Below are 24525 nucleotides of genomic sequence, written 5' to 3'. Positions count from 1 at the left end.
TGAAGAGCGGGGACCCTGGGGAGCCTGCCCCCCAGCTGGGAGCACCTCGCATTCAGAACCCAGCGGGGCTCTCGTTCGTTCAGGGGCCTGCAGGAGTCGGGGGGGAGAGCAAGTCCATCATCGCCCCCCACTTTGCCTGCTTCTCCATTCCTGCACCCAAGCCCCCGAAGCCATTCTCCCATCCACTACTGCCCAGGGCCCCCTCACTACTCAGGCCCTCTGAAAGGAGCACTGGACTTGGAGTCCAGCTGACCTGGGTCCAAACCCAGGTCAGTGTTCACACGTGACATGGACAGTCCAGTATTGAACTTCCTGTCTGATAAGCACAATGCCAGAATGTCTTCTTTTGTTCAAATATATTCAGTCACTCAGTCAGGTCCAACTCTTTGCGATCCCATGGACTGCAGCACGCCAGCCTCCCTGTCCATCATCAACTCCCAGAGTTTACGCAAACTCATGTCCTTTGAGTTGGGGATGCCATCCAGCCATCTCATCCTCTGGCATCTCCTCCTCCTGCCCTCAATCTTTCCCAGCATCAGGGTCTTTTCAAATGAGTCAGCTCTTCACATAAGGTGGCCAGAGTATTGGAGTTTCAGCTTCATATTCAGGACTGATCTCCTTTAGGATGGACTGGTTGGATCTCCTTACAGTCCAAGGGACTCTCAAGAGTCTTCTCCAACACCGCAGTTCAAAAGCATCATTCTTCGGCACTCAGCTTTCTTCACAGTCCAACTCTCATATCCATACATGACCACTGGAAAAATCATAGCTTTGATTAGACGGACCCTTGTTGGCAAAGCAATGTCTCTGCTTTTTACTATGCTCTCAAGGTTGGTCATAGCTTTCCTTCCAAGGAGTAAGCGTCTTAATTTCATGGCTGCAGTCACCATCTGCAGTGATTTTGGACCTAAGACAATGAAGTCTGACACTGTTTCCACTGCTTCCCCATCTATTTCCCATGAAGTGATGGGACCGGATGCCATGATCTTCGTTTTCTGAATGTAGAGTTTTAAGCCAATCTTTTCACTCTCCTCTTTCACTTTCATCAAGAGGCTCTTTAGTTCCTCTTCACTTTCTGCCATAAGGGTGGTGTCATCTGCATATCTGAGGTGATTGATATTTCTCCCGGCAATCTTGATACCAGCTTGTGCATCTTCCAGCCCAGCGTTTCTCATGATGTACTCTGCATATAAGTTAAATAAGCAGGGTCACAATATACAGCCTTGACGGATTCCTTTCCCTATTTGGAACCAGTCTGTTGTTCCATGTCCAGTTCTAACTGTTGCTTCCTGACCTGCATACAGATTTCTCTTTCAGAGATCATCTCTTTCAGAATTTTCCACGTTTATTGTGATCCACACAGTCAAAGGCTTTGGCATAGTCAATAAAGCAGAAATAGATGTTTTTCTGGAACTCTCTTGCTTTTTCCGTGATCCAATGGATGTTGGCAATTTGATCTCTGGTTGCTCTGCCTTTTCTAAATCCAGCTTGAACATCTGGAAGTTCACGGTTCATGTATTGCTGAAGCCTGGCTTGGAGAATTTTGAGCATTACTTTGCTAGCGTGTGAGATGAGTGCAACTGTGCGGTAGTTTGAGCATTCTTTGGCATTGCCTTTCTTTGGCATTGGAATGACAACTGACCATTTCCAGTCCTGGTATATTAGAAGGTGATTTGGCTGTCCATACAGACAGACATTTTAAATAACAATTATTCATTCCTTCATTTATTTACTAAATATTTATTGACACCGGGTACATTCCAGGCGCTATCGGCTGTATGGGAACTCAGCTTCGGCAGTTGGACAGACAAAATTCCAAGTCCTCCGAGAACAGACGGTATGGGGAGGGAAGCAGACAGGAGCAAGTAGACAGCCAGGACTGCGACGTGTGAGAGGGCAGCCAAGCAAAGCAGAGGGAAGCGGGGCTGTTGTGAACAGTGAACAGCAAGGCCTCAGAGAAGGTGTGGAGATGCCCCTCCGAGAAGGCGAGGCCGGAGCCATGTGGGTTTCACGCCTTCATGTGACCAATTGTACAGCCACTCCCTTACTCAGCATCTCCCGGGTGCCAAGCAGAGTTCTAGGCAATGAAGACACAGCTCGTGGAGGGAGGCAGCTCATGGCACAGATGCAGAAGCAGGGCTTGGGGACCTTGCCGAGTCCCCAAGGCTGCCGGTAACACCTGATCCTAACCTGGGTGGCTTCAAACAGCAAGAATGTATCCTCTTGTAGTTCTGGAGGCTAGAAGTCCAAGATCAAGGTGTAGGCAGGGCTATGCTCCCCCTGACAGCTCCAGGGAAGAGTCCTCGCTTGCCTCTTCCAGCTGCTGGTGGCTGCCGGCAATTCTCAGCATCCTCGGCTTGTCGACGCATCGCCCCGACGTCTGCCTCCATCCTCACGCGGCGTCTTCCCTCTGCACATCTGTGTCTCTGGGTCCCAACTTCCCTCGTCTTATAAGGACACAAGGTGTTGGATGAGGAACTGCCCGCATCTAGTATGACCTCGTTTTAACTTGGTTACATCGGCTAAGACCCTATTGTGAAATAATGAAACAAGGTCCCGTTCACAAGCCCCGGGGAGTAAGGACTACAGCACCTTTTGTGAACAGCTGAAAGTGTCAGTTGCTCAGTTGTGTCCAGCTCTTTGCGATCCCATGGGCTATAGCCTGCCAGGTTCCTCTGTCCATGGAATTCACAGGCAAAAATACTGGAGTGGGTTGCTCTCTTCTCCAGGGGATCATCCTGACCCAGGGATCTAACCAGGGTCTCCTGCATTGCAGGAGGATTCTTTACTGTCTGAGTCACCAGGGAAGCCTTATCTTTTGGGAGGGGGGAGACGCAGCTAAACCCACAAGCCGCCGAGCCAGGAGGGCAAAGAACAGCTGCACTTGCCTGGTTTCGAAGCCCATATACTGGGCTCCAACCACGCGAGTCACTGCTCACGGCGCGTTTGCTCACCTGCCAGGCACTGTGCTAAGCTTTTCACAGGTTAATTTACTGAACAGTCGCGAAAGCTCTGGAAGGCAGGTGCCGCCGCTTCCCTTTGGACCGGTGAAGAAGCTGAGCGGTTATACTGCTCACCGAGGCCACCCAGCCAGGGAGTGCCAGAGCTGGGGTCAGTGCATCCCCGACTCTTAGCCGCTCCATCTGCTGGCAGGCAGAGCATTGATAAGTATTAGTGAAATGTTCTATCTTAGGGTCCCTGTGTCTGTTCTGGAGGCTTCCAAGTGCGACTGGCAGATAAAGGTAGAAGTCTGCAACCCAAGGCCAAAACAGTGGCACCAAACCAGCTTTTCCAAACCTGGGGCCGGGGGACATGCCTTCCACCCCAGAGAAAGGCTGTTAATGAACTTTGCAGAGCTTGTCTTTTTCATCAGTTATGTTTTACTGAATTTTTATTAAGCACATCTGGTGCTTTTTCCCCCTTGTTTTTTTATTTCAATTGATTTAGTTGTGATAGAATTCACATAATATATAATTCACTCATTTAAAGTCCATGAGTCAGTGGTTTCCTGGCCAGGCCTCCTGGACGCAGGCGCAGCCTCTGCCGCCCTCCCCGCCCCAACCTGCCGACAGCCCTCTCCAGCCCCAGGCTGAACTTCTTCCGATGGAGTGAAATAATCAGAGTCCAGAAAGAAATCCTCACATCTGCAGTCAGCTGATTCTCAACAAGGATGCCAAGACAGTTCTGTGGGCAAGGAAGAGTCTGTTCCAAACAACGGTGCTGAAACAACCGGAGAGCCGCATGCAGATAACAAAGGTGGACGTTCCCTCACGCCATGTGCAAATTAACTCGGAATCCATCATCAGTCTAAATGCAAGAGTTGAAACTATAAAACTCTCAGAAGAAACGCGTAGGAGAAGATTGTGACTGATCTGATGTCTCTCTCCAGTGTGACTCTGTTGCCCCTCTGAGGTGTGACTTGAGGCCACAAGTCCACCAGAAGCCTCTCCCCTACCCCTGCACCCCACCCCGTGGCCATTTCCTGGAGTTTTCCCACTACGAGGCACTCATCCTGGGGCTAGTGAGGGTTACAGGCCTGCCTGGAGGGTAACGGAAGCTGAGCCCACTTCCACGAGGCCAGGCCAGAACCTGGGATTTCTGGAGAGATCTGGAACTCTGCTTTCTAAAACCAGATTCTTTTATTTTTTAAAGGTCATACTCCATTTATAGTTATTATAAAAATTTGGCTATGTTCCCCCTGTTGTACGATGCATCCTTGTAGCTTATTTCTCCTTTTTTTAAAAATTTATTTTCTATTGCAGGGCAGTTGATTTACAATGCTGTGTTAGTTTCAGGTGTTCAGGAAGTGACTCAGGTATGCACATCCACGTATCTAGTCTTTCTCAAAGGATTTTCCCATTTAGGTTATTGCAGCTTGCTGAGTAGAGCTCCCTGCGCTACACAGTGGCCCTTGTTATCTGTTTCATATATAGTCGTGTGCACACTGGCCTTCCCTGGTGGCCCAGCTGGTAAAGAATCCGCCTGCAATGCAGAAGACGTGGGTTCAATCCCTGGGTTGAGAAGATCCCCTGGAGAAGGGAAAGGCTAACCCACTCCAGCATTCTGGCCTGGAGAATTCCATGGACTGTATAGTCCACGGGGTTGCAAAGAGTCGGACACGACCGAGTGACGTTCACTTTCTTTTCTGTAGGGTGTGTATATTAATCCCAGACTCCCACTTTCTCTCTCCCCAACCCCTCGTACCTCTTTTATACCCAATAATTTGTGCCTCTCACTCCCCTCCTCTTATACATTGCCCCTCCCCTCCCCCTCCCCAGTGGTGACCCTTAGCTTGTTCTCCACAGCTATGAGTCTGCTTCCTTTTGTCACATTCACACTTGTTGGGCTTTTCAGATTCCACATCTAAGTTATATGACACAGTATTAGTTTGTCTGACTTATTTTAGTATTTAGCATATTTAGGTGTTTAGCATTATGCCCTCCAAGTCCATCCATGTGGCTGCAAATGGCAAAGTTTCATTCTTCTTGATGGCTGAGTAGTATTCCACTGCATACCAAATCCACTTTATCCAGTCATCTGTTGATGGACACTGAGGTTGCTGCCATATCTTAGCATTGTTGTGAATAATGCTTCTATAAACATAGAGTTGGAGAAGGCGATGGCACCCCACTCCAGTCCTCTTGCCTGGAAAATCCCATGGATGGAGGAGCCTGGTGGGCTGCAGTCCATGGGGTCACAAAGAGTCAGACACGACTGAGCGACTTCCCTTTCACTTTTCACTTTCTTGCATTGGAGAAGGAGATGGCAACCCGCTCTAGTGTTCTAGCCTGGAGAATCCCAGGGATGGGGGAGCCTAGTGGGCTGCCGTCTATGGGGTCACACAGAGTCAGACACGACTGAAGCGACTTGGCAGCAGCAAACATAGGGTACATGTATCTTTTTTAATTTGTGTTTTCAGATATATACCCAGGAGTGAAATCGCCGGGTCCTACGGTCGCTCTGTTTTAGCTTTGTGTAAACGGGTGCGGCTATTCTTGGAAACAGCAAGGCCAGATTCTGGAACTTGTGTCTGGATTCCCAGCCCAGTGCTCCTCTCTAAAAACAGGAGCACCTCCCCAGGGTCGGTCACTGGAGTGTCGGGAATCTCTCTTGACTTGAACAGGAAGAATGCCTCCGGCTCCAAGTAGGATGCAGGGAAGTGAGGGCCTGGGCAGACCTGGCACCCCTCAGAGTCCCACCGCTGCTCCCCAGGCCTGAGTAGAGTCGGAGAAGCGCAGCCCTGCCTCTCTGCAGGCTGCCCGCAGAAAGCAGCTACAGAAAGCGGCCACAGTTGGTAGGATACAAAGCCTGCCCGTGGGGCAGGCCAGCTGTGGGGCCCCAGCAGCTCTCTGCAGACCAGTGTGCAGCTGGGGCACACGGTGGTCCAAGGGCAGGTCAGTCAGCGGAGGGAGGTGGCTGGTCTGAGAATCCCTGGGGGTCCCCAGGCAGGCGAGCTGGGAGCCGTCCCTGCAGCCCCCGCCATAGTCCAGGCCACCCGCTGGGTGAGAAATGGTCAGCTCATTCATTCCCCTGTCTCGGAACTGGCGGGGACGAGCCACCTGCTGGGCTTGAACTAATTACAAGAACCAGCCCCAGGCGACTGCAGTGGCCCCGGCTCCAGAGAGCACAAGCTGCTGTCAGGAGGAGACGGTGGGGGGCGAGTTGGGAATCTGGCCAGAGCTGCAGAGGTGTCCTGGGGTGCGGAGGGGAAGAGGGTGCGAGCCCAAGCCTCCACCTCCCTCCCCGGATGCCCCCAGGGTCCTGACCGGGGCGCTTCTGTCCACCAGGCAAACACCTGGGCTCCTCCAAGCCCTCTCCCTGCCGCCCACCTCCCCTCCCCCGGGTGAACGACAGTGCATGTGTGTGCGTGCACGTGCGTGCTCAGTCGTGCCCGGCTCTCTGGGACCCCACGGACTGCAGCCTGCCAGGCCCCTCTGTCCATGGAATTCACGCCCGAATACTGGAGCGGGCTGACATTTCCTAATCCGGGAAATCTTCCTGACCCAGGGGTTGAACCTGCATCTCTTGCGTCTCCTGCTTTGGCAGGCTGATTCTTTGCCAACTGCGCCCAAACTGGGAATAGGCGACGGCTGAGCAAGCCCAGTTGAAGAGCTGCTCCTCTGCTCCGTAAGTTGACTAGCAACAGTGCTCACCTCCCAGGAGAGTCGAGGGGTGGTTACGGGTACGGGCCTTGGATTGAGCCGTGGATTTGAAACCCAGCTCCGCAACTATGAGTAATAGGGGCGGGAGATGTGTATTGAGCAGTTACTTCAGTCCAGTATCCTTCCCTGGGAAACCCCACGAACAGCGGAGTCCGCTAGGCTCTAGCCTCTGGGGGCGCAACAGAACCAGACAAGCCTGAGTGAGTAAACCGCAGCGGCGAGGCGCCAGGCGAGGCCCTGCTTTACCCCTGCCCACGCGCTTGTCAGAGCAGCCCTCCCGGGTAGCGGCTTCTGTTTTCTCCCCGTTTGACACATGTGACAATGGAGAGCTAAAAATCGTCCAAGGACACAGGTCCAGCAAGGCTACAACTGGGACTCAAGCCCAGGCAGGCTGGCTCCAGAGGCAGTGGGTTAGAGGACTAACCGCTATCTACACCGACGGGCTATTTGATCTCCTTGAGCCTCAGTTTTCCTATCTGCTAAATGGGGATGGCAGTAGCACCTTCCCTGTTGGGCTATGGCACGTAAAGGCTTGTGTCCCAAGCTCATAGTAAGCATTTGTGGAAAGGGTAGTCATTCTTCTCACCCGTTTTGCCTTAACCATCACCCTGGAAATGTCAGTGGGGCCGGGGAACAGGGTCAGAGATGTGGGAAGTGACATCAGCCCAGCGGGAGCTCTATAAGCCCGGCGGTGACGACTGTGGCCTCTGACGCTGGACCCTGGTGACGGAGATCAGGGAGGGACTGACCCAGCACCCTGAGTCCTGTCCCACCCATTAAGCAATCTTGCCATGACTTTTCCTCTCCCAGCCTCAGTTTCCCCTTCTGGGACCTGGGGGTGACGAAGGTTCCTGTTGGGGATTAATGAAGGTTCCCCCTCCCTAGGGCTGTTGTGGGGTGTAAGGACGATGACACTTAGCCTGACCTGCTGATAGGTTCTGGAGGTGGGGAGGGCAGTTTGGAGGGGAGATTTGGCAAAAGCCAGCCCAGGGCTCAGGCAGAAAAGGCTGGACATGCCAGGCATCTTTATACAGAAGCTGCAGGTCATGGAACCGACTGGAAAGCTGGGAGCAGATGTGGAGGACGCGGCAAGCCCTGGCCTGGGCTGGAGGTGCTCCCCGGAGAAGGCGCCAGTGAAACCGCATGCCCACACTCGGCAGACAGCGGCTGTGGGAAATGGGCCACTGGAGTGGTGGGGACAGGGCTGCTGTCCTCGGGGCCTCTGCAGGCCTTCTCCCCACCAGTCGGAGCTTCTGGACGGGCAGCAGGCAGGCTGAGGCAGCTGGCTGGGCTTGGCTGCCAGAGGGAGGGCGCAGCCCAGAGGACCGAGGCTGGAGCGGCCAGGATCATCCAGAATGGACACGGAGGCTGTTCAGGGACTGAGCGCTGCCATCGTGAGTGCCTGGACCTGGCCGGGGACTGGGAGAGAGGCTGCTCACTCTGCCCACCCGCCCACCCACGGGCCCCCAGCCAGCTGAGGTCACCGGCTGAGAGCTCGTTCAGAGAGGGGCCGAACAGATGGGTCGGGGGCTCAGAGGAGCACTTTGGAGTTAACTGGGCCGGGTCATGCATCAAGGACGGTCACTTCCCAGCCTCAGCCTCGAAGGCCAGAGCCTGCTGACTGATTCCTGGATGGGCTTCCAGAATCCTCTGTCCCTGCCTCTCTGAGCGCAGCCCTGCTGACCGCAGCCCACTGTGAACTCAGCGGCAGGCCCAGCACAGCCATTAGCTCCCCAGTCCTCCCCTAGCTTACCCATCCTCAGATGACCCTATGCTGCCTCAGTGAGGGGGGCAAACTACAGCTGGATCAGAGAGGGCAGGGCATTTGCCTGACGTCACACAATGGTGTGTGGGCTGGGATCTGAGTTCAGGTCTGCTGAAAGGCAGAACCCCCGATTTTTCCACAACACAAGGCTGCCGGGAAGACGGGGGTGACATTGCTCCTCTCTGATGGGGGGCAACGTGGCAGCCATCCGGGCCTCGGCCAGATTCCAGGGCTCCTCTAGATAAGACAGCGTGGGATACTTGGGCTGCTCTCTCAGCCGCTCCTCCTAGGCATCTGGGAATTCAGCAAGATCAGTGCCCCCATTTTACAGCAGCAAAAACTGAGTCTGCGCATAAAAGGAAGCCTAGAAGAGGAACCCGAAGCTTCTCTGATTAGCACCCTCCCTCCGTGGGGACGGGAGGCCCTGAGCTGGGGATGGAGACAAGGCCCTTCGAGGCACAAAGGGACAGCTGCATAACCCCTCTGACCATGATCACGGCTGGAAGAAGCAGGCGGCTTAGTCAAGCAGCAGGCACTGTTTTGTGAGTCTTGTCCCTGTGACCACAGGGCTGATGTCACCAGCCCTTCTCTGAGGGAAACGCACAGGCCATTTGCTTATTCATTCTTCACACTTACAGGTCCTTGATTCAACCAATATTTATAAGCCCCTATTATGTGCCTGCTGTGGAGGAAGGACCAAGAGCCTTCTTAATGTGGGATGGCCAGGACATACGCTGCTTCTGCCAGTCACTCAGTCGTGTCTGCCTTTTTGTGACCCCATGGTCTATAGCCCACTAGGCTCCTCTGTCTATGGAATTCTCCAGGCAAGACTGCTGGAGTGGGTTACCTTGCCCTCCTCTAGAGGGTCTTCCTGGCCCCGGGATCAAACCCAGGTCTACCGCATTCCAGGCAGATTCTTGACTGTCTGTGCCACCAGGGGGGCCCTGGGACATATGATATTAGTGATGAATTTTGCAGTTACAAGGAGGCAACTGTAGCTTCAGACACTTTATAAATTGATGTACTCTTCACAGTTCTAGGAGGTAGGTACTTCCAGCACTCTCATTTTAATAAACGAGGCAACTGCAGCCCAGAGAGGTTAAGTAACTCACCCAAGGTCACACAGCAAGTGAGTGGCAGTGCTGGGCTTCCAAACCCAGGCTGCCTGGCTAGGGAGCTTCTTTATAGCCTTGTGCAGAATAGCCTGTCATGCCCTCCTAAGCTGAACTAGAGATTCATCTGCTCCCTGAAATTGTCAAGCAGGTGGCTGCAGTCCCCCAAGGCTCTCACCAGCTCCCTGGACCTTCCGCATCTCACAAATCTGGCCTCTCTCCACCTACTGTCCACCCAGCTCGACTCTAGCCTCGCGACCCCACCAGAGCAGGGCTGCAGATGTGTCCTTAAACCTTGACAAGTGTGAGGTCCACGCGATGCTTCATCCTTTCCACCCCTGGGAGCTGGATTTAGTGTTTCTGGCAGAAGGTAGACCTCCCCTGCCTGGGACAGGCCCCTTAATTACAAGTGATATGTGGCCGGTGAAATGGTAGTGCCTCAGGCCCGGTGATTTAAGGAACAAGCGCAAGGCTGAAGTTACAGGTGTTCAGAGAGCTGTAGCAGGAGCTGGCGGAGCGGGCTGGGGCGGCCTGGGAAGCGGTGAGCCCGCCCTGGACGTGTCTGCTGCCTGTAGAATTTCCTGGGGCGAGGGAGGCGATCCCACCGCCTCGCTTACGGAGGGGATACAGACCAGGACCACGCTGCACATGCGCTTGGCCGGGGAGTCTGCGCTCCCGCAGCGAGCCCCTGAGCTCGGTCTCCTCGTCTGTACACAAGGAGGCAGGGCTACCTCACTCGCTCTCTAGGAGTGAAAGTCTTCACAGCAGATCATCTTAGTGACAAAGGCTAACAGGGACGGACTGCTTTTTTGCGCCAGGATTGTGCCAAGTTCCTTACGAGCGTTTTCTTGTTTAATCATCACTGGGTGAGAGAGTGGTTGTGGGGATTTCCATAGTACAGAAGAGGAAACTGAGGCTCAGAGAGTTGAAGCAAATGGCCCAAGACTGCACAGCTAGCAAGTGATCACATGGAGGAGATTCTCAGCCCTTCCCTCTGACTCCAGAGCCTGACCTGACCTCTAGGCCCCGGGGATAATGAGAAGGACATAGGTCCCGTGTTTGCTCTGAAGGAGCCCCCTAATGATGGGGGAGACAGAGAAGGTCACAGGTTTCCAAGATTCCAGCAGATGGGGAATAAGAATGTCGGGGGCGGACTAGTTCGCAAGGTGAGGCGTGCGAGAGCCCCCAGGAAGGGGGCGATCCTCCAGGGGGTGGCATCTGGAAGGCTTCGTGGAGGAGGTGGTGTGGAGCTAGGGCAGACAGGCCAGGGCGCATTTCAGGCTGCCGGAGCCCTGGAGGCAATGGTGTGGGGGCAGGGACGCCTGGCAAGGAAGGCGCACTCCTGCGCAGCGGGACCCCAAGGATGGAGCGCTCTGCGCGGCCGGACCCTGAGGAAGGAGCCGGGAGTAAGATGCGGTAAAGACGGCCACAGGAACAGCACAGCCGGCATCTGCTCAGCACTCGCCGGCGCCAGGTCAGGGTCTAAGCTCTCCACAGCAGCTCCCGGCTGAGCCTGCTAGGACCCGGGCTGCACGCGGGGCCGCAGCACCGAGCAGGCACAGCTCCATCCGCATCCAGCTGCTCCCCAGCGCGCACGGCCTCTGTCAGACCAGCCCTGGCGGTGGACTCTCACAGGAGCGTGAACCCTACTGTGAATCGTGAATGTCAGGGACCTAGGGTGCGCGCTCTTTCTGAGAATCACCCTGAAACGATCCTCACCTCTCTGGTCCGTGGGAAAACCGCCTTCCACAAAACCGACCCCCGGTGCTGAAAAAGTTGGGGACCACCGCTTCACACACTGCTCACCAGGGCTCTGTCAAGGAGACGCGGGAAAAGAGGCGCAGAGAGGGTAAGGGACTTGCCAAGGTCACCCCACTAAGAGGCAGGGGGGCCGGGAATGGAACGCGGGCAGGCGGACTCCCGAGCCCACCCGTGGCCAGCTGCTGTGCCTGGTCCCTGCAGGAGCAGGGAGAGGAGACGTGAGGGCCTCCCGGGAAGAGCCTTCTACCCTCTGTGCCTGGGCTGCGTCTGGGAGGCGAGGGCGGGGCCCTGACTCCAGTGACGTCTGTCCGAGGATGCCCGGGCCGCCGGTGTGGGCCTGGGACGCTCCCTGTGGCAGCCGCGAGATGTAGAACCAGGCCTGAGAGTGGAGACGGTTGTCACTGAGGAGCTCTGGCCAGACGTGACTCTCCGCTGGGTCTCCCTGGATCCCAGGCCCACGAGCAGAGACACCCCAACTCCTGAAGCTCCCCATCAGGGAGAGCCTGGGCCCTGCCCAGCTGACCCACCCCACCGTCTGACGGCTGGTCAGGACAGCCTTCCTCCTCTCCAGCCATGAACCCTCTGGCTGCTCCCCCGGGGCTCCCCACGTAGAGCCACAGGCTTTGTGAACTGGAGGAGGCTTTAGGACCCGCCTAGGCCAGCCCCCTCACCTGAGCACAGAGGAAACCGAGGCCCTGAGATAGACCCCCAGCAGGGAAGAAGCAAGGCCGGGCTGGGGGCTCAAGCCAGACGTGGGTTCAAGCCATAACCTTGGTCCTTACTGGTTGAGTGGCCACGAACCAGTGCCTCTGAAAAAAGAGATCATAATTCCTACTTCTGGGTTCTGCAAGGCTCTGATGCGTGAAAGCATTCAGCATGGACCCTGCCTCAGATGAGCCGTGATGATGGTCAGGGGCCTCCCACCTGCTGCGTAATTCAGGACCCCTTGGGCCCTGGAATCAGGGCTCAGAAGAGGGTGCTCACTGAGCAAACCTGTGCTCCCCACATCACCCCCGCAAACATCAGCCCAGCCCCTGCTCACTGAGGTTTACCCTGTGGCGCACGTGGGGTCGGCAAAGCCCAGATGCTGCTCAGACCAGAGATGGAGGCTACTGTTCACAAGTCAGGTAGCCAGTGGAGGCAGGGGCTTAGCAGATACCAGGCATCCTGCAAAGCCTCCCGCAAACATGAGCCCTGTGAGACAGGTCCCGTGTGGTGCCCATCTCACAAGAGAGAGAACTGAGGCCAGAGCTGACCCAGCCGGAGATGAGCACAGGAAGCTCAGAAGGGGGACAGCGGCCCAGGCCACAAGGGCCGTGAAGGGCCAGGGGAGAGGGCCTGGGGGCGCTGGAACTCCGGGGACGCCCCCAACCCCAGATCAGGCCACCCCACCCTGGCCAGGAGTTGGAGGCCCTGCTAGGAAACGAGCTTGGCTCTGCCTTGCCCCGCTCTTTGGAAAAGACACAATTAGACAGATGTGTGATAGAGTCGGTAGAAATAAGTATTCATCGACAAAGCTGGGTGATGGCCTCATGAGTGTTCATTGTAACAGTTATTTGTGCTTGCTTTTGATGGGCTTGAATATTTCGTCATAGTAAGAATGTCAAGGACGGAAAAATAAAACACACAATCCTCTCTTCGCACAAAATGCCCTCTTCTGCACAGCCCTTCCCCTCCCCTTCACCCTCGCCTCCCCTGGAAATCGCTTTATGAGACTCAAGCAGCAAGAATGATTTACTTGCCCTCTGACTCAGGAAATCAATCCTAAGATGCTGATGGGACTGGAAAGACTCTGTCTGCAGAGCCCTCTGGGAAATCTCGCGCTGGAAGGGAGGGCTTTGAGCTGGGGATTTGGGGGGCTGGGGGCTCTGCTGGGAGGCTGGGGGCCAAGTGCTTCAGCCCCCACAGGCGCCCGCAGGAAGGCACTAACGTCACCCTCACCTTATGCGGGAGGCCCAGGAAACCAGCATCTGCCCTTAGGACCCACTGCCCGTAAGCAGAGGACCTGCGACCCGGGGCCAAGTGACCCCAGTGCGGGGTGGGGAGGGCCAGGGGCGGCCCTGTTCCAAGTCTCCAAACCCCGGGACCTGATGCTCGCGGGGACACAGCTCTGTCGGAAGGGACAGAGGCTTTCCCGGGCTGGGGAAGAGGACTTGAGACCCACCCAGAATCTCCAGGCTCCAGCCCATTGTTCTCAGAGGCTTGAGGGGTGGTGGTTAATGGAATAGCCTGAACTTGAAGTTGAACTTGAACAGGAAGAACTTCCACTGAGTGCCACTGCCACGGGCCAGATCCCAAACGTGCTTGCCCACTTGCCAAGGCCTCCCCAAGCTTCCTCAGGCTTCCAGAGTCTTCTTTAATAAAACTACAACGATGCAACCTGGTGAAATCGCCCATGTGTGTAATACATACCTCTGGGATGCACTGGAAACATCTTGCTGCTATTTAAAATGGGCTCCTGTCACACCCCATAGATTTCATCTCTGCCCAAATGGTGCCTATCATGGGCCTGAAAACATTCGCTCTATTGCCACATAAACTACAATGGCGTAGTGGGGCGGGGGCAGTTCTCAAAACACACTTCGAGAACTTCTGGGTTACAGGCATCGGTACAAAGTGGCAGAAGCAAGAAACGCAGAACCAGCAGCAAGGCCTGTGTGCTGGTCTCCTCGCCACACTTCCGGGTGTGTGTGTGTGTGTGTGTGTGCATATGTGTGCGTGCTGTGTCTGTTATGCATGTGTGTGTGTGTGTGTGTATGGGGCTTCCCTGGTTGAGCTACTGGTGAAGAACCTGCCTGCCAATGCAGGAGACATAAGCGACGCGGGCTTGATCCCTGGGGGCAGGAAGATCCCCTGGAGGAGGAAATGGCAACCCGCTCCACTATTCTTGCCTGGAGAATCCCATGGACAGAGGAGCCTGGTGGGCTACAGTCCATGGGGTCGAAAAGAGTCGGACACGACTGAGCGACTTAGCACGCAGCACACGTGTGCAGACATATGTGTGTGTGCGTGTGTGTTTCTGTGTGTATGCATATGTGTTTATGTGCGTGTTTACACGCATGCTTTGTGTGTGTGTTTATGTGCATATCTCTGTGTCCGTGTGTGTGCACAGGCACGCGTGGGATTTTACTTCTCTGTCAGCAGTAGCCCGAGTTGGGCCCCTCTCTGTGCAGCCTCACCGATTCGCCGCCCCCCACGCTGTGCCACCCCCTCCCCCAGAGCAGCCAGCCAGAGCCTCCAGTTGGGGTTGTTAATTTTATCTCCCACCGCTTGGAAAGCACAACAGCTGGCAGGGGAGGGGCAAGGCAGGTGAGCAGTGCCGGCAGCCGGCTCTCTGCAGAGAGGAAGCGGGTGGATGGGTTGTGCCCGCAGCCACTGGGGACCCTTGTGACCCCGTTCCACTCAGAAAGGCCCCCATCTCCAGGCAGGGAGGCTCTGGGCCGTGGCCGCTGATCCCCGCAAGCGACCCGGGCCCCAGATCCCCAGCGCATCCGCATGCGGGCTCCCGCCCGCTCCCAGGGTTGGGGGCTGTGACTCGGCTCAGCAGCTGCCACATGAAAGGGCCCCATTGCAGCTTGTATAAGTACAGACGCTGCGTTCCTCTCTCCTGTCACTGACGGCGGCTCCATTTGGGGGCTTTTTGTCAGTATTTTTTCCCCTTGGCTGCCATTACTACTCAGTTCAATATTTAATTTTCCCATAAACCAAAGAGGTGTGCTTTTTCTCTCTTTTTCTTGCTGGAGCCCCCTCCTGCCAGTGGCACCTTGCTTCCTCAGGCTTCCGCTGGGAAAGAGGGGCATGGACACGGCTGGGATTCCAGCCCTTCTGATCGGGCGTGGACGAGAGGGCAGGACACCTACGTCCCTCCTCCCAGCTCATTCATTGACAGATGTGTGCTGAGTAAACCACTGTTTCAGGCCCTGGGGTTATGGTAGTAGACAAGAATTTCTGTCCTCATGGTGCTTACGTTCTAGTTGCGGGGGGGGGGGGGGGGTTGGGAAAAAGACAAGCGTGTGGACTAATACATGAATAACTGCACCTTGTGATGTGCTCTGTGAAGAAATGACAAGTGCTGTGACAGGCAACAGAAGAAGCACCTCGCTTGGGCTGGGAGGTGGCATTTGAGCTGAGACTTGAAAGATAAGCAGGACCCAACCTGCACAAAGCTGAGTGGAAGACTTCAGGCAAAGGCAGCCGCAGATGCAAGGGCCCTGGGGTTGAAATGTGCTTAGGGTGTTTATGGACCAAAAATGTCTCAGGATGTTTGGAGCACGGTGTTGAGGGGAGGGTCAAGACAAAGCCAGAGGTGGAGGTAGGGCCCACGCATCCAAGGTCATGTGGGATTCCTTCCAGAGGCCATGCACTTGTTTGTACTGGGAGAAGCGAACGAAGGAAGAGAGCAAACAGGAGTTGAAGCGGAATCCCTGTGTGGCAGGCTTGTATTAGCCCTGAGGTTAAAGACAAAGTTCTAGGCTTCAGAAAGTACACAGCCTAGTGGAGAAACGGACATGGGCCTGGAACAGGATGATAGGCACCCAGGAGGATGTCAAGAACAGGATGCTCCAGGAATTCGGCCTGGCAAAGTCCTGGAAGGCTTCCTGGAGGAGACGCTCTTTTGAGTACCACCTTGAAGCAGCAGAGAGAGACTGTAGGGAGGATGGGAAAGACACCGAGAGGTGGGGCTGAAAAAAGAGAAGCGGGAGAAAGAAAACAGGACTGAGGAACATTTATATTCGCGAGCACTTTTATATGAGAGTGTGGTTTTCCTTCTTTTTTTAAAAAAAATATGGTATAAAGACTAGGAGCTGATTGAAAAAGAGGGCAGTCAATAGAGCAGCCGTGCTGAGAGAAAAGAATGGATTTTTGCAAATAATATAATTTTGAACTAGTCTTTCCCCTCTCCCACTCCTCCCCAAAATCTAATTGATTACCACCCCTTGATAAATGACACCCAGAGCAGGAGTGTGTTCAGACCAAATTAGAGTGATACCCAAGGAACAGCAGAGATTATCCCCTCCTCCAGACAATAGCCAGCCCTGGGAGGGAGAAGATATTCCCCGACACGTCCCCTCCCAGCGCGGGGAGAAGGGAGAGCAATCGAACAGGTGATACAAATGATCCCTTCTGTTTGTGTGGCACTTCGCCATTCTTGTAGAGGGTTTACGTCTGTATCCTCATTTGCTGCTTCTCTCAAATCTTCGAAGCTGAAAGTTGGCAGGATGTGTTTTATTGAACCCATTTTATAGATGGGAAGACTGATGCCCAAGTGGGTCAACTGATTTGCCCAAAGTCCCATGGGATACTGGTAACAGAACATGGGCTGAAACCTTGGCCTGACTCTGTCTGAGCTGGTTCCCTAGGGGCAGTGTAGGGGGAGCTTCATGGTACAGAGAGAACTGAACTTCACTAGATACAGTTAAAGACTCAGGCCTGCTGGGGTTTATGTCAGAACAGGTTTGTGTTCCTGAATTGCAGAAGCCACAGGATGATTTACAGAGCTAAGAGCTATCACATTATCTGCAAAGTGAGTTACGATGACCGAAACAAAGTTCTGCTTTCAAGAGAAAGACAGGCAATATTTCAGAGTTAATTTCATAAAACTGATCGCCGACCATTGCCTCACTGTATTGATGTTAACTGTCGAGTCTGAAATAATTTCCACTTCTGCCCCCACTGATGGACTGGAACGGGGCCTGCCGTGCTGTGTGGCCGCTGCATCCAGAGCTGCTCTGCCTTCCTGGGGGCTGGACAAAATCAGTAGAAGAAACTTCTAGCAGGAATTCTCTCTTCTTAAGGCAAAGTCAAAAATTAACTGGGAAGTCTCCTGGCGTGGCTCGGGGGTGGCGGAGTCAGGGGTGCTCTACGGTGGTGGCCTCTGTGTGGCCGTGATGGTGACCTCCTAGAACGGGGGCCTCCTTCTCACGCACAGGGCCGGGGCGACCCAAGTGTCACGGTCTGTCCGTGTGGCTTGTAAACTCAGACACAAGCTCTGCCTATGTCTAGCCTCTTACTGCTACAGCCACTCCTAACAACTTCTCCCTTGCATGTGTGCCTGGTCGTTCAATTGTGTCCAGCTCTTTCTGACCCCATAGATTGTAGCCCCCCACCCAGACTCCTCCGTCCATAGAATTCTCCAGGCAAGAATACTGGAGCGGGTTGCCATTTCCTTCTCCAGGGGATCTTCAAAGACCCAGGGATGGAACCCACATCTCCTGCATTGGCAGGCGGGTTCTTTAGCATCTGAGCCACCTGGGAAGCCCATATTTCTCCCTTGCTCAGGCCCAGTGTCTCTGAGGAGGGTCATTTCAGGTGCATGGTATCCACCCTCCCCCCACCCAGCAGAGCCTTGCACTAGCGTGGACATCCTTGAAGACTGCCTCTCAGAGGCCACAGGAATGAGGCACTTAGAGTGAGCACACGGGCTACTGCTGCAGACGAGTGCGGAGCCGTTGGAGATCCAGGGGTCTTTGTGGTGGATTCTTCACCATTAAATGCACCGCATCATAGCCAGGTGGGCTTGCTCTGTCCTGCTGATTCTGCAGCCCAGCTTTGAATTAGGGATTGTTGTTGTCCAGGATACTTATGCCTGGAACTGCCGCTGTTCCTGGGTCCACGGGATCTATTCCAGGCGCAGAGTCAGAAAGAGGACCTCTCACCTTGACCTTGGTCACAGATTGTAGCAGGGCTGGGGGTTGTGAGCAGGGAGAGGAGGCTGGGATTGGAGGAGGGGGAGGGATGGAGGCAGATATGAGGGTGCGCACGGGCACAGACCGGAGATGGGGGTGGGGGGAGAGAAATGGAGCTCGGATGGAAAAGGGAATGGGACGGGGGTGGAGAAAGAAGAGAGACGGAGCTGGGCTGGAGGTGAGAGTGGGACTGGGGGAGGAGGTGGAGACGGACACAGAGACGGAGCTGGGGACGTGGAAGCGGTCGGGGAAGAGTGAGCGTGGAGGGAGGCTCCAGGCTGAGAGCCCAGGGAGCAGCAGTCTGTGGAGGTGAGAGAGCTGCGCACAGTCAAGGGAAGAGGACGATGGTGACGCGTGGAGCGACGCCTCCCAAGGCCACCAAGGACTCCCGGAGGGGCTGCTCGCTGACCGCCTGCACTCAGGGCCCGCTGGCGGGCGACGGCAGGCAAGAGGCAGGGCGACAGTCTCCCGGGACACGGCCGAGGAGGAATGCTTCGGTGGAGACGGTGGGAAGCCCAGGCCTCCACGCTGACTTGGGCAGCTCTGCTGCGTCCTCGTCCGCACCACGGAAATCCATTGTCTTAAGAGCTTGATTAACTGTACATGTTGCTAACACCTGCTCAGAAACATAACAAGACACAGGGACACGGGTCCCAATCAGGGTGTGTGTGGGTGGGGTGTGTGACTTGGGGCAGATCTCCAGAATGTGTGTGTGTGTGTGTGTGTGTGTGTGTGTGTGTGTGTGTGTGTGTGTTGGGGGAGGGGTATTCGTGCTGTGCAGAGAATCCTGGACAGGATCTGGAGGGCCTAGTTGCCAGTCCAGGCACTGCCACTGACCGACAGTGTGACTATAGGCAAATCTCTCCCTCTGTCTGACCTCAGTTGTGCTAATCTGTAAAATGGAAGACCAGCGCTCTCCAGTAGAAATCTGCCTTTAATTGCAGATTAAAGTCCCAAGGTACTACTTTACTGAATTCTCAGCACTCGATAATTCCATTTTGCAGACAAGGAAATAGGTTCAGAGAGGCTGAATATCTTTCCCAAGGTCACATAGCTGGGAAGTGGTACAGCTGGTCTCTGAACCCTGGGTAGTGTGATCTAGGAGCTTCCCAGGTGGCGCTAGTGGTAAAGACCCGCCTGCCAATGCAGGAGACAAAAGAGACGTGGGTTTGATCCCTGGGTCAGGAAGATCCCCTGGAGGCGGGCATGGCAACCCACTCCAGTATTCCCGCCTGGAGAACCCCATGGACAGAGGAGCCTGGCGGGCTATGGTCCACAGGGTTGCCAAGAGTCAGACGTGACTGAAGCAACTTAGCGCATACACACACAGTGAGATTCAGGGCCCATACTCTTGACCACTGTCCTATACTACCTCTTTCAAAATAGTGATACAAATGATATCAGTTAAAATTGCTCAGCTGTACTGCGGGCTTACTATGTGCCGGGCATCTGGTAAGCATCATCCCATTTACTCCCCGAAGCCCTCCTATAAGGAAGCTTCTAGGTGTCTGATTACTGTTTGCTCAGTGAAAAAGAACGGAGGAATGAGTGATTTAAAGGTGCCCCCTGCCCAGTTCTGAGCCTCTAGCACTCTTGGAGGGTATACTTAATGCTACGTATCAGCCACCATAAGCAGGGCCAGAGACAATCATGCTGGTTGGTTGTTGGTTGGTTAGTCACTCAGTTTTATCCAACTCTTTCACGGCCCCATGGACTGTAGCCCACCAGCCTCCTCTGTTCACAGCGTTTCCCAGACAAGAACACTGGAGTGCCATTTCCTTCTCCAGGGGATCTTCCTGACCCAGGGGTCAAATGCGTGACTCCTGCCTTGCAGGTGGATTCTTTATCATCTGAGCTATCAGAGAAGCCCCACCAGAGAATTTTGCTAAGCTCTAATTGACATGGTCCCTTGATCTTTGGGGCACCTGAGTTAAACAGAGCCACCCACAGGAGCAGTTCTCCCAGGGATCTCAATTAAAGGTCTGCCTGAGAACTGAGTGTGTCAGGTAAATGAGCGTCTGCAATGGCTGAAATGTGCACTCAGGGCTAAAGGTGCCAACAGACACAACCTCTGTCCTTCTTTCCAAAGATGGACATGATGCGGTTTCACGCAGTGTTGGAGTCCTGGGGTCTGGGAGTTCCGGTTTCAAATCTAAACTCTGTGAGCCCCAGAAAGTCCCTTCACCCCTTAAGTTTCCCCATCAGTAAAGGCATCACGGATTCGATGGACGTGAGTCTGAGTGAACTCTGGGAGATGGTGATGGACAGGGAGGCCTGGTGTGCTGCGATTCATGGGGTCACAAAGAGTCGGACACGACTGAGCGACTGAACTGAACTGAACTGAACTGAAGACAGGAATAAATAAGCCCTTTCTGTAGACTCATGAAGTGAAGTGAGCTCGCTCAGTCGTGTCCGACTCTTTGCGACCCCATGGACTGTAGCCCACCAGGCTCTTCCATCCATGGGATTCTCCAGGCAAGGATACTGGAGTGGGTTGCCATTTCCTTCTCCAGGGGAACTTCCCGACCCAGGGATTGGACCCAGGTCTCCTGCATTGCGGGCAGGCGCTTTACCCTCTGAGCCGCCAGACGTTAAGGGCTTAGAACACCTCCTGGCTCCTAACCTTTGGCCACGGTTGGTTCTTGCTGTGGAATCCAGGCTTGCAGTGAGTTCTAGAAAAGTTAGATTGCAGACTCTGTGACGTGTGGATAATTCAATGATTCTGGTGTATCTCTCCCGGATCGCAGTCCCCACCCCACTTCCCATCTGCTTCCTCCCGTCTCGCACTTAATTACAGCTCTCCATCTATTGCTCTCCCAGTGTTTCCTGTTTGTTCGGCTTCCCCTTGCGACGGCACGTGGTGGCTGTCTGAGTGAATGAATGGTTCCTACCTGGCTTCGTCTCACTAGACCTTAAAATAGAGTTGTTGCCAGGTGCCTGTCGCCCCTGCCAGACTGTGAGCTCGAAGTGCCGTATCCATTTCATCACCAAGTGCCTACGGCCAGCACCTGGCACCGTGCCCGGCACCTAGTAGGTGTCAGGAAACATTCGCGGATTTAATTAAACTTAACTGGAGTGAAAACCCCTTGCAGGAAGGAAACACTCACCCCTCTTCATTTTCTCTGCACCCCCCCCACCCCTCACTGCACTTGACCCAAGGCTACAAGAAGCCAGAACTGACAGCCTTTCCTAAGCAGAGGCCTAAGATTCTAGCTCCTGTCCTGTGGATGACAACGCGGCTGGAGAAATGAACTGCAGGGATCCTATAACCAGTGAATTCCTAGCATGCGCTAAGCCCTTTCATAACGATTTACTGGTTCATCCTTCGAATATGTCTGCCAAGGATTAGTCCCATTTAGCAAATTGGGAAGCTGAGGCTCACGGCTTTGGTAATCTGCCCAAGGATGAAACGGAGGTGGTGGTGACCTCGCTGAAACGCTGGCTCCAGGTTTGAACTCTCGATGTCGCGAGGTGCCTGGGGGCACTGGCTCTGGCAAACCAGCCAGTGGTGGGCGGTGAGGACAGGGCAGGGAGCTGGCAGGAGGCGGGACCAACAAGATAAGCCAACTTTAGGGGGAAAAGAAGAAAAGAGGGCAGACTACTGGCTTAAATACCTCCCAGAGTCATCTGCTCTCGCCCCGCGGTTGTGCTCTCGCTCCGCGGTCGCCATGGTCTAAGCTGCGCATCTCCTCTCGCTCCGCCGCCGTCCTCTCGCTCCGCGGTCACCATGGTCTAAGCTACCCATCTCTCTGGCTTAAACAGCCCTCTGTTTCCAGTCTCAGATCATGTTCTGCTCTTGTCTGAAGCTGTCAATGGCTCCCTACTGCTCTCAGGACAAAGAAAAACTCACAACCAGCACTGGGCTGGTAAACCTGCTCTGTGCGCGCCGGGACTGGGGGCAGGGGAAGGAAATAAACAAGGAAGCCCTGATTTGCAGTGGTGGCTGATTTCCATGGTGTAAGGATGCCCACTGGGCCATCTGTTTCAACCTAGCAGCGGTTTAAAAACTGGTTCACAATTCCCAGGAATGTCACAGTCAGCTCTCAGGAGCTGGCAGGAACCGGCCCCCACACATCGCTGTGAGTGGTGACCCACTAGCGGTGCCCTGCAAGTCTCCCGAGCCCCACTGGGTACCTCATCCCCCACCTTGCCCTCCCAGCACAACATCCTGCCTCTCACACCCCTCCCCTCCCCCCCGCCACCCTGAGCCAGCTGCCACGAGGCTTTTGCACATGCTGTTCCTTCCACCTGCCACACGTGTCCTCTGCCTACTGCTGCTTCCTCAGATCACAGCACAGGGTCACTTCCTCAGGCCTGGGTGGGTCCCTGCACACTTGGTCACACCAGGTATCTGATGCCCTGAGCCCAGTGGACCATGGTGATCTCTCCATTCCCGGTTATCTTCCCCGACAGGCTGTAAGCCCCGGGCAGCGGGGCCCTCATTTGTATGCCCAGCAGGGACGCCATTCTCACGGCACTTGATGCCGGGGCACGCCCTGGAATTGTGTAACATTCGTCCTCTGCCACAGCGCCTGTTGGGTTTCCCTGAGGGCTCAGCTGGCAAAGAATCCACCTGCAATGCGGGAGACCTGGGTTCGATCCCTGAGTTGGAGAGATCCCCTGGAGAAGGGAAGGGCTGCGCACTCTAGTATTCCTGTCTAGTGAATCCCATGGGCAGAGGAGCCTGGCAGGCTACAGTCCAGGGGGTCACAGAGTTGGACACGACTGAGCAGCCTTCCCTTTGTCACTTTTCACCGCGCCTAGCAGAGGGCCTGGCCCGCCCTAGGCCATCAGTGAACTCTTTCTGAACCTTCCAGTGAAGCCTCGCTCTCTCTGCGCTTCTCTTTGGGTAGCTCCGCCCACCTCCATCGAGGTGGTGGCCGCTGACACCCCGGCCCCCTTCAGCCGTTACCAAGCCCAGAACTTCACGCTGGTCTGCATCGTGTCGGGAGGGAAACCGGCGCCCACGGTGAGTACCGCTGCAGCCGCCCCTGCTGCGTCCCCTCCTGCGTGGCTCGTCCAACGGCCCGTGTCAGCACGGAGCTCACCTGCAGAGGCCACTGTCCGCGTAGGTGCGCTCTGCTCTGTCTGCCTGCTCTGACCCTGCCCGCTCACCTGACCCGCCCGGATGTCCCTGAGTCTCTCTTGCCTCCTGGTGAGGTGAGGAGGACCCCCACGTCTCCTGGACCCTGAAGTCCCTGAGCTGCAGTGAGGGTGACCATCAGGGCATCCCAGCTTCAAGCACACCCCCACCCCAGTCACTGCACAGGATGGAGACTGATGAGGCCCCGGAAAGGGAAGCGAAGTGGAGAGAGGCCCCCCCCCCCAATCCGTGACAGAGCTGGGACTCAAGGTCGTGCCCTCCAGCTCCAAGTCCGCTGCTGAGGGTGGAAAGGAGGGAGGGAAGGGGAGAGGAAAGTGGGGGGGGGAGGAAATGGGGACTCTCTGTTTTGGCTAACTCCTTACTAGTCTCATTCCACCCACTTTGAGGGGGGCTTCCCTGCTGGCTCAGCAGTAGAGCCCACCTGCAGTGCAGGAGACGCAGCTTCCATCCCTGCATCGGGAAGACCCCCTGGAGGAGGGCCCGGCAACCCACTCCGGTATTCTTGCCTGGAGAATCCCTTGGACAGAGGAGCCTGGCAACCCCAGTCCACGGGGTTGCAAGAGTCGGGTACAACTGGGCGACTAAACGTCGCCGCCGACCGCTTCGAAGTCTGTTGCTGCGGCTCCTGAGTTATTGTCACAGCAGCTTGAAGCGGGTGGGGGACGGTAGGACCTCAGGGCGCCCCGGAGCTGGGTTCCAGCCCCTGACGCCACTTGTGCCAAGTGACCCTGAGCAGGAAAGCCCCCCTCTGCTTCTCAGGCTTTTTGAGGAGGTTTAGAGTGTGGACAATGTTACAGCTTTTCAGCCTTTTTAGAAGCAGCAGGACCTATTTGATGTAAATGAAATATACATGGAAGCCCTGTGTAGAAGATCTTTAAAAGTGAAGGAAGGGCAAGTTGCCCTAATGGGTCCTGAGGCTCGTCTGTGGAACCCTCAGGGCTCCCTGCAACCCCCGCTGTGGTTCAGCTGCTAAAGAATCCACCTGCAAGGCGGGAGTCACAGGGGGTGTGGGTTAGATCCGGGTCGGGAAGCTCCCCTGGAGGAGGGCACAGCTACCCACTCCAGTATCCTTGCCTGGAGAATCCCCACGGACAGAGAAGCGTGCCAGGCTGCAGTCCATAGGGTCACAAAGAGTGGGACACAACTGAGCGACTAAGCCCAGCTCATGGGGCTCCCTGAGCCGTATCGAGAACCCATGGGGTGCATGCCCCCAAGGCCCCTTTCAGTTTTGACCTTGTGAGTTTCACACATCACAGGGATTAGGAGGGGTAGAGTGGAGTTAGCGGCTTCCCTGGTAGCTCATGTGGTAAAGAATCCGCCTACAATGCCAAAGACCTGGGTTCGATCCCTGGGTCGGAAAGCTTCCCTGGAGGAGGGCACAGCAACCCACTCCAGTATTCTCGCCTGGGAAATCCCATGGACAGAGGAGCCTGGC

The 24525-nt window shown here is 55.2% G+C and overlaps 1 protein-coding gene across 1 annotated transcript in view; it reads left to right on the top strand.

The window, feature by feature from the left end:
- Window positions 1-24525, top strand: part of IGSF21 (immunoglobin superfamily member 21) — a 274650-nt gene that overhangs the window by 237235 nt on the left and 12890 nt on the right. Inside the window, exon 5 of the mRNA XM_052635761.1 lies at window positions 22840-22955. Coding sequence (XP_052491721.1) covers window positions 22840-22955 — 116 coding nt within the window. The remainder of the gene's footprint in view (window positions 1-22839; window positions 22956-24525) is intronic.

Source organism: Budorcas taxicolor, chromosome 2 (assembly GCF_023091745.1).
Source record: "Budorcas taxicolor isolate Tak-1 chromosome 2, Takin1.1, whole genome shotgun sequence".
NCBI lineage: Eukaryota > Metazoa > Chordata > Mammalia > Artiodactyla > Bovidae > Budorcas > Budorcas taxicolor.
This window is presented reverse-complemented; position numbering and strand designations above follow the sequence as displayed.